The sequence below is a fragment of the Trachurus trachurus genome (assembly GCF_905171665.1).
Source record: "Trachurus trachurus genome assembly, chromosome: 11".
In the NCBI taxonomy this organism is placed as follows: domain Eukaryota; kingdom Metazoa; phylum Chordata; class Actinopteri; order Carangiformes; family Carangidae; genus Trachurus; species Trachurus trachurus.
The window spans coordinates 415,840-426,596 of NC_139904.1; the positions used below are offsets into that span (position 1 = coordinate 415,840).

Consider the following 10,757-nt stretch of genomic DNA (forward strand, 5'->3'; position numbering starts at 1 on the left):
AAAAATCTGCCAGTGAAAGCAAGTTTTTTTGTGTTTGTAATAAGAAAGAAAAACTTGCTCCACTATCAGATTTTTCTACTTATTTCAAGTGAAAATCTGCTTGAAAGAAGTAAAAAGTGTCTAAAAACAAGCTGCTTTTAATGTGATGAGTCTGATTCTAAGTAGAATGAGATTAGTTTTGACTAGAAATGAGAGAAATATTCTAGTTTTTGCAGTGTAAAGTTAAACATCAGATCAGTTGAATCCAGTAATAAAGACAGTAGTGACTTCACTCACTCAGGTGTGTTGACCCAGATGATGTCCAGGTGACAGAAGTAAACACACTCCTTGTCCAGGAACGAGGCGCACGAGCAGCGCTTGGAGCGGAGGAGGCGCCGCGACGAGGAGGAGGAGGAGGAGGAGGAGGCGGGGGGACCGGAGAGACCGGCGGGAGCGGACAGGACTGTGGAGAGAGATCAGCGTTACCAAGAGTGTGTGTGTTGGAGAGATAGAGAGAGACAGAACATCAACAACATCTTAAGGTAAAAATACATGAAAATAAATAAAAGGAAAATAAAAGCTAACAGCAACAGCAGGGGTCTAAAACAAGGACGTTAGTGAGGTGTTGAACAGGAAAGAAGTGACAGATCTAATAGATGGTGGTAGATGATTCCAGTCAGAGGGGACTTTGTGTTTGAAACACGTCGACCAATTTCTTTTGAGGTTCTTGGGACGGAAACAAACTTCCTTGCCTATATTAATATCAATTTAAATCACTTGCTTTGAGCAGCCTACTCTGTTGTATGAAGTATCCAATCATGTTGATAAGTTTTGTGCAATGGTATGGAAATGTTTGTATTGTTTGTTAAGTGGATGTTTGTGTTTTTTATTGCGTGGCAAAGCAGTTTCCCCTTGGGGATCAATAAAGTTTTCTAATCTAATCTAATCTAACAGCTGATGTGAGTGTCTGACAGAGTGAGATGGTCGGAAGGGAACTAGATGTTGTTTTAGGTAAAGTGGATAATTAAAGTGGACACATTTATAAATAAACTGAAGCCAATGAAAGTGTCGCCTACTGTTGAGAGGAAGCCAGTCAAGGGTTTATCATCTTAAGACAAATCTACAAATACTACAAATGCCACTGCTCCACAGGAGAAACTGAAACAGAGATGCACTTCCTGCTCCACTGTGACAAATACTCTTTAATAAGAGACTCTCACTTTAAAGAAATAACTAAGAGAATCAGAAGATTCCACCTGCTAACACCAGAGGAGAAGATGTCCGTCCTGCTGGGAGAAGAGAAGGGACAGCAGCTCCTCTACTCTGGCAGCCAGGTGTGTGTCTGCTGCCACAACCTGAGGGACTCTTTAACATCTTGACTTGCACCATTATTTATACCTGATTGTATTAAATTCTATTATAATGTAGTTTATATGGAATATTATTTGGTATTGAATATTGAAATATGTAATAGCCTGTAGCTATATATATTTCAATTATTGAAATGCCTAATATTGTATTTATGTGTATATGTTGAAATGTTTCATATGGTATATTTGTTATATTGAAACGTCTTTGTAAATAGTTTGTACAGTGCTTTGGCAACAACACATTTCTGTTCATGCCAATAAAGCTGTTTGAATTGAATTGAATTGAGAGAGACAGACACAGACACACACTAACATCACACTAACATCACACTAACAACACCAAACTTCAACACACAGACACAGAGAAACTAAGTTTCTACTGGGAGAACAAAGAGCCACCGCTGCCGAAGCAGCAAAATATGTTTGTGTCTGTCACAAGAAAAGAGAAGAGCTGCTCAACAACAACAACAACATGAGCTGCTCTGTATGAGCAGCTGCTTATTCCTGCTAAATGATACTATACTAACTGTTTGATTACCTCTGTGCACACACACATGCACCTCACTTTATATATATAGCCTAGGGTATATATTTTTTAATTAATTTTTTTTTTTAAACTTATTTATTCTATATTATTACTAATTAATTAACCATCTATGTATTGGTTGTTGTATTTGTATTGCTGCCCCAATGCTTTGGCAATATTGTATATCACAGTCATGCATCTCATTTCATCTCATTTCATCTCATTTCATTTCATGACCTTTATTTAAACTCGGAGATATATTGAGGAGTAACCTCATTTACAATGTAGCCGAGATGAAAACACAAAACACACAAGGACAGAAGACAAGACATTTGAAACATACAAAAACATAACAGAGTACCAATAAAGCTTATTGAAAATTGAAAATTGAAATTCAGAGAGACAGAGAGACAGAGATTTTACCATTTTTGTAACGTTTTGGCAATATTGTAATGACAGTCATGCCAATAAAGCTTGTGAAATTGAAATTGACAGAGAGAAACAGGTATAAATGCCTCTGGCTGTAGGTGAGAGTGGGCGTGGCCTCGTGGCCTCGGGGCCTCGGGGCCTCGTAGCCTCGTAGCCTCTTACCTGCAGACAGAATCCAGGAGTTCATCACCGTCACCACCGTCACCACGGAGACCAACATGTTACCGTCCACAAACCAGTTCCAGTTCCTCCTCAGACTCAGACCTGAGACCGACTGCAGCTCCACATGCAGCACAGAGGCTTTATACTGCTGCTGCTCCTCCTCCTCCTCCTCCTCCTCCTCCTCCTCCTCCTCCTCCCCCCCAGAGCTCTGTAACAGAGAGTAAGGACAGCATTGGTCCAATGGAAGCGCCTCCTGGTGGAGGAATATGGGTTTGCAAAAGCGCCCAAGAACTGACATCTCTAACCCTTAACAGCATCATTGAGGATCCTTTACAGATGAATATTAACACATTGGTTAGTAAAAAACAAAAACAAAAAACAGTTTTCTACATGAATGTTTCAATCTACATTTTATAATAAACAAATTATAAGTATAATCTGATATGACCAAGACACCTAAAAACAAAAACACGGCCGTTTTCATCAATTTACCAGCCAGTGGACAACACACATACATTGGAGTGAATGGGTTTTCTGGACGCTCTTGCAATACCCATATCCTGCCACTTGGGGCGCAAAACCCTTAAACCCTTAAACCCTTAAACCCCTAAACCCTTACCACAGGAGTCAATGGTGGTGACTCGTTAGGGTTACTTCTGATTTAATGTGATTGTTTGCAGGCAATCCATTACAGTAATCCAACTGCTGTTGTGTTAGCCAACGTGTAGCTGCAGAAATCTCTCTGCTATGCAAACAAGTCTCTTTATCACCATATAACATTGCAGCTGCTCTCAGTTCTGATTTAACCTCCAAGGAAACTGGTAGTTAAACACAAAATGTCTTTACAGCACGTGTCAGACTGTCAGACTGATTTGCCACGTGACAAGAATTTACTCAATAACCTTAAGTAGCAGATGTATGAAACAGATTTATGCATCATTTTCAATGCTAAACAACACAGATTCTGCTCTTTAATCATGACCATGAAGAACATTTATATTGTCTTTCCACTGGATAAATTGTTTACATCGTCACTGCCTCAGTATCTGTCCCTGTCTCAGGTGTCCACGTTTTACAGGAGTTCATTGGCTGTGCGTGGGACGATGAGACTAGAAACATCACGGGTCTTCTTCAGTACCGTTATGATGGAAAAGACTTCATATCATTTGATCAGAGGACACTGACGTGGGTCTCTCTGAAGCCTCAGGCTGATGTCATCAAACTGAGATGGGATGCTGCTGAGAAAGACAGGACACAATACGTTGAGAGCTTCATAACTCAGTTTTGTCCCGACTAGCTGAAGAAGTACGTGAACTTGAGACCAGGTAGAGTCACATGATGTAGTTTCATCATGTCATTCAATTTGGTTTAGAGTGAAAAAAATCAATAACTACTTATCAGCTATTCCATGAAATATCTCAACTTCTTTTTAATGGATTGATAACAGATGCTCCTGGTTTGCAGACAATGTTTTGACACTTTGACACTTACACAGGTGTTTAAACACCCACTTCTCCTCCAAGACTGGAGCAGCTACGACTGTGTGTTTCAGCTCTCTGGACTGAAGGACGACATCGTCACCAGACTGCAGATCAGGACCAACATGGGAAAAAATGGAATCAGAGAAGATCAAGGTGATAAAGAACATTTTACAAAAACAAAAGTCACATGACACAACAAAAGAGGAGACCTCAAAGAAAACCATGTGTTCAGCTCTTTTGTTGCACATTAGTTGTGTCTCTTCCTGGTCTGCAGCGCCTCCCTGTGGAGAAAAGCTCAAAGTGCAAAGAGTGAAAAGACTCACAGACAATCTGCAAAACTTCATCTTTATGTTTAATTCATGTTTCTGTCAGAAAACTGATGAGGTCAAATCAAAATCAAAATAAACTTTAATGTCCCTGGAGGGGAATTTGTCTTGAGAATCAATGCTGTGATGATGTTCGACCATCGTCGTCGTTGTTGCAGTGGTTGTTGTTGTCGTCGTGAAACTCGACACTTCAATATGGAAATGTTTGACAAGTCAACTTCCTCTTCTGTTTCCATCTGAACTCTCTGCACCTCGTTAGTAACTAGTTTTTCCTCCACTGCCTCTGAACACATGAACGTTACAGTGGCTTAAAGAGCTTTAACTCAACTGTCCAGACAGGAAGTTCAGTGGACCAACAACATGTTTGTGACTTTTACAGCTGCTGCACGGTGACTCTGAACTCACTGAGAACTGAATCCACCCTGAAGCTCTGGATTATTTTCTGTGAACAGAGTCTGATGTAAAAATGTGTTTTGATAAAATGCTGGTTTGCTTGTTTGTAGTCAATAAAGTGCAAAGCGCTTATGGCTGCAGAAATGACAGTTTTAAGAAATGACAGAGTTATTATAGTGAGAGGACAATATCAGATAAATGACCCCACGCACCCTGCCACTGCCTCTCCTGTCAGGTAGATGGTATCTTGCAATAACATGCTCTTCCTCTAGGCATGCAAGTCGTTTTTTTCTTAGTGCTGTGCGCAGCCTGGACAAACAAAAGTCGCACATTTCATTTTCTTTTTTTAAAATTATGCTCCTGCAGGCACCAGTGGCAGGCATTTTGCACTTTTGTACTACTGTCGTACTACGGCACCGAATTTGTATTACTATCTATTGTACTGTAAACTGACTGCTGCTATTTTATAACATGCTTTTGTTTTTATTTATTGTATTTTGTACTAGGGAACATCTATGGGACAGCGGATGGAAATTAGTCTGTGGCTACAATCCAGCTTGTTTACGATTTTATGTTTCGTTCATGAACTTGCACTGTCCCACCTCAAATAAATTGAATTGAATTGAATTGAATTGACTTTACAAAGTATGCATTTTTTTTTTAAATATGTACTGTACTTTTCCAAGGTGACCTAGGTCAGCCTATCCATGGGGGCAAATTGTCCATTTTTATTTGATCTATTGTATCTGCTTATTGATTGTTAATTTATCTGTTTATTGGTTGTCTATTGTCTATGTGGTTTCCTTCCACGGATGGCAAATAAACTGACTCTGACTCTGACTCTGACAATCAGGACTTTAAATACTAACAATGGTAATATATGCAAGCTGTACTTGTAACGCAGAGCTCAGACAAACAGCAGAAAGGAGAGGTGCAAAAAAAAGGAAGTTTTGGCAGAGACACTCTGTATTGTAGGCCATCTGCCAGAGGTCGGCAGCTTTTCATCCAGTCCCGTATTTCCACCAACAACGATTTGTGTGACAGCGTTTGGGAGTCAGTGAGGACATACTTGAGGGAGTGTTTCACTATAGGACAAACAGGCTTTAATTACTACATATTCAATCATAGGTAACACTTTATTTTAAGGGGTCCTTGTTCCTGTGTATCTACCTAATTAATTACAGTGTAATTACCTATGTAACCGTATGTAATAACATGTACTTACATTGTAAATACATAGTGTATTTTGGTGTACTTACAGGTCCTTGTTACACTTGTAATAAGAAATGCTTGTGCAAAGAGAGAGGCCACTTTGGCATTTCTTATTATCTTATTAAAAGTGTAACAAGGACCTGTAAGTACACCAAAATACACTATGTATTTACAATGTAAGTACATGTTATTACATACGGTTACATAGGTAATTACACTGTAGATACACAGGAACAAGGACCGCTTCAAATAAAGTGTTACCCAATCATAATATAGACGGATAATACACAGGCTCTAATAATAATACATTTTATTTGGTAAATGGTAAATGGTAAATGGTAAATGGTCTGTATTTATATAGCGCTTTACTATACCTGAACGATACCCAAAGCGCTTTACAGTACATTGCATTCACCCATTCACACACACATTCACACACTGATGGCGGTAGTGTGTGAATTTGGAGGCGCCTTTCAAGTCACCCAAGGTCACCTTACAAAAAAGGAGTGGAAGCATAAAAGATCATAGTAGCAATAAAAACAAAACAAACAAAACATCAAGATATTCAGTGGGATTCAGTTCAAGCTTATTCATCAACTTGAAATCACAAATCGACCTGCTCATGAATTCAAAACACCAATGATCTGAATACCCTGGTAGAGAGAGAAAGTAGTAGCAGCACTAAGATAGTTCTGATCTGTCAGATATGATTTGTAGAGAGCAGCTAACAGCCAGTCAGTGCATCTAGACTGTTACTAATAAAAGTCACCATCAGGGTCTAAAGTCAACGCTGTTCTGATAGTCTATTAATTATTGATAGTCTACTGTAACTGTAGACTTCATGATGTGTAATAAACACCTGATAAAGTGGTGAAGAGCCATTCCTCCTCCTCCTCCTCTCCAGGTGAAGCTCAGTCCATCAGGAAACAGTCAGCTTTGAGCTTTAGTCTGTACAAATGTAACCGACTAAAACAAGATGAAAACTTTGTTTTTGTTCCTTCTTCTCTGTCACGGCTCCTCAGCAGGTAGGACAATGTTTGGTTTTACTCTGTGCTCTGTGTTTCTTCTCCAGCGTTACACTTTTGTATGATTTAGTTTCACTTAGAAAACCGTATCGCCATCTTGTTGTGGCTCTACAACAAGTGACGGTACGTTTTGAGGTTGAGTGTGTACAGTACTTAGACTGAAATCCTTGTTTTGTCCCACAGTGTTTCACTCCCTGAAGTATTTCTACACTGAGTCTTCTGAGGTCCCAAACTTCCCAGAGTTTATAAGTGTCATAGAGGTTGATGACATCCTGGTGTTACACTGTGACAGCATCACAGAGAAACTGGAACCAAAGCAGGACTGGGTGAGAGAGGTGATAGATGCGGTCCCTGATATACACACGACCACCACTGAGGAATGTGTGGTTCAACCACTCATCCTCAAAGACAACGTTTATGTTCTCATGCAGCACTTCAGCCAGAATCGAGGTACAGTATGTCATAGTTCACTTATCTATTGTATACTGTTTTGAATGGACTATATGGAGGCCCAAATGTGGCACAAACAAATAACTAAATGACTTTGATCAACAGAAAATAAATGAATTATAGCTTTTCATTACAGAGGCTAATAATGTTGTAAATATTTGGAATGTATTAAATAATTTCTACATGTACAAATTTCCACATATGTTAATGTGTTTCTTGTGCCACTAAGATACAGAGAAGCTGTAAAGCAGCTACGTCATCATCACTAAAAGTCTTGGATTATGTCTGTGCTGAGGTCATAACGTAGTTTTGTGTTTGAACACTGCAACAACAACACAGGAAAGTATGCAGTATATGTACTGTAAGATACAGGATTTTGGCTTCATGAATATCATATCATGTTATTTTACTAAAATGGTCAACACATTTATTAAATATCACTCAGAGCCAATCATCATTGTTGCAGCTTTAGACTCACACAATGAGCAACTGCACACAAATGTTCACTTTCTTTTGTTTGTTTTGAAAATAAGAAGCCATCATGATGTGGTCTGTTGCCATTGGCAGCCATCCAGGAATTAACTGAGTAATGAGCATGATCATTGTGTTTTATTTAAATAAAAATATGATCTCTTTAATTGTGAGAGCTACAAGTCTATGAGAACAGGATAAAATTGTCCATCATGCAATGAACAATGTGTAACATCACTGTCCATCATCTGTCTCCTTTTTATTCTTTTTTACTTGCTTAAGTGTGTGTGTGTGTGTGCGTGTAGGGGCACACCATATCTTTGGCTTATTTCCCCTGGCTTTTAAATGTTGAATGTCAATTTGAATGTGTTACTGAGACTCTTTCCACGTCATGCTGGTTGTGGTATTGTATTGTGGTATTGTATTGTCCTTTGTTTATTTATGTATTTATTCACCATGGCTAGGTGCAACTGCAAACTGAATTGCCCATTGGGATCAATAAAGTTTTCTCTATCTCTATCTATCTCTGTCTCTGTCTCAGGTGTCCACATCTTACAGAGGCTGTACGGATGTGAATGGGACGATGAGACTGAAGAAGTTACTGGATTTCTTCAATATGGTTATGATGGAGAAGACATGCTGAGATTTGACCTGAAGACAGACAGATGGATCGCTCCAATACCACAGGATGTGGTCAAGAGACTGGGATGGGAGACTGACATAGAGATAAATAGGAACTTGTTAACTCATGTTTGTCCTGAGTGGCTGAAGACGTACGTGAACTATGGGAGGAACTCTCTGATGAGAACAGGTAGAGTCACATGACCTGACTGTGACATTTGAGGACAGTGAGGACATACTTGAGGGAGTGTATTTTATCTCTCTCAGATCAGAACTATTGTCTCCCTCTCTCAGGAGCAGCCCTTTGGATTGTCTCTGTGTTTTATGTGCTGTTCCTCCTTTCACTGTAATAACTCTGTATTTTTTGTTATCTGTACCTCTCTCTGTCTCTCCAGTCCCCCCCTCAGTGTTTCTCCTCCAGAAGACTCCCTCCTCTCCAGTCAGCTGCCACGCTACAGGTTTCTACCCAAACAAAGCTGTCATGTTCTGGAGGAAGAATGGAGAGGAGCTTCATGAGGACATGGACCAAGGAGAGATCCTCCCCAACCATGATGGATCCTTCCAGAAGACCATCCACCTCTCATCAGTCAAAGATGAAGACTTCAGCAGCTACGACTGTGTGTTTCAGCTCTCTGGACTGAAGGACGACATCGTCACCAGACTGGACAAAGCTCACATCAGGACCAACATGGGTAAGAGTGAGACCAGAGATGATCTTCCTCTCTGTTTTTGAGTCTTTCTTGTCATTGGTGTGTGGGTACAGTCTCTTCTGTGAAGAATACTGAGAAAAACAGAACCACTGTTCAGCTGATGGTTCAGTTTACTCTGTCTCTCTCTCGTGCATTTTTTCATCCTGCATTACATAAAACACAAGCTGTGATTGTGGTTTTTGTTCCGGTTCCTTCCCCAGAGTTCCCGATTGGTGCTGTTGTTGGGGTTGTTTTACTGGTGCTGCTGCTGGTTGTCTGCGCCTATGCATTCCTCATTTGGAGACGGAGACAAAGTTCGACTGAGACACAAAGTTCGACTGAGATGCAAAGGTTGGCTCAGAGACGAAGCGGTGAGGGACAAAGATTGTTTTATCTTCATGATGATTGCTTCATGGTTTTTGGTTCAGGTGTTTGGGTTCTGGGAAATTTGAAATTCATACCCCTTAGATTCCTGAAAACTCCTAAATGAAAGTCTTCCTCTTAGCCCCACCTGTCCATCCCAAAGGGAATCAGGACACCCCTATCCCTGATGAGAAAGCACTAAATGGAGGGGTAGAAATGGGACTGAGCCTTCATCTTTCACTGTGCAAAAATCTTGCTTCATAAAATCATTCACCAACAAATCATTTCCCTGTGTCCTTTCATCAGTTCAGAGTTGTTTTGTTTTCCATTGTTGTTTTTTTCAACATTTAATGATCTAATCTGTCCTCTTTTTTTTCTTTTCTTTTCTTTATTAGGATCCCCATTAGCACCCGTGGCAGCATCGGCTGTTCTTCCTCTTTCAGACTTCAGACCTGTAAACAGTAAGTTTATGAAAAATTAAACATTAACATTCAGTCATGTGTCCAGTTCTGTCTTTTTTATTAAACTATCTCATTTTTGTTTCTCTCTCTATAGGGTGTAATTGTGGTGGAAGAGGGGTACGAATTTCAAAGAAATGCCCGAGGTACCCTGAATATTTGAGAACCAAGGGTGAATGTCAGTGTTGAGGAGTGTGACCTCTGATGCTGATTTTAGCCTAGTTGACCACTGCAGGGCTTCGGTCAGAAAGAACATGAGACATCAATGGAGTATATGAGGTTACTGTGGAACTGTGCAGCAATGCATTCTGGTACAATGCAATGCTCATACAGAGGGAGCAGACGTCGGAGCAGCGTTGCCTCTGCTCACAAAATGCCGAAGCGCAAGTACCAGGGGCGGACTGGACATCTGTGTGTTCTGGAGAAGAACGGCCGGTAGCCCAGGACGACGGCGGCTGACACGTAGTCACTGTTTTCCTTTTCTTTTCTTTTCTAAATACCCGACAGCCGTGTTTATCTGTGAACAGGGCCGGCCCAAGCCTCCATGGGGGCCTAAGGGGCCCTCTAACAATACTGATCATTTACACACCTAGCTGCTACAAACTAATTTAATTTGTTCTAATCTGTCGTTACGGATCATCATCCGTGCTTTAAGTGTACATTTTTTCCCACAGACAGCGTCAGATGGCGACTCAAACATGCACCCAGAAGTTTATTTACTTCAAGCAAGTCCGGAGTTGATATTCCTGTGTTTCTGACACAAACGGGAGCTTCCCACTGCACCTGAACACACCGAGCGTCA

General features: G+C 40.4%; 1 protein-coding gene across 1 annotated transcript; it reads left to right on the forward strand.

Annotated features, from left to right (window-relative positions):
• Nucleotides 1-3,569: 3,569 nt before the first annotated feature.
• LOC310993816 (major histocompatibility complex class I-related gene protein-like) lies at nucleotides 3,570-10,511 on the forward strand (the record flags this gene model as incomplete). Its single annotated transcript, XM_083982295.1, has 6 exons — nucleotides 3,570-3,600; nucleotides 3,990-4,100; nucleotides 7,087-7,353; nucleotides 8,366-8,635; nucleotides 8,841-9,143; nucleotides 10,483-10,511. The coding sequence occupies 6 exons, from the start codon at nucleotides 3,570-3,572 to the stop codon at nucleotides 10,509-10,511; spliced, it is 1,011 nt and encodes a 336-aa protein (XP_083838421.1).
• Between the last annotated feature and the right edge of the window lie 246 nt (nucleotides 10,512-10,757).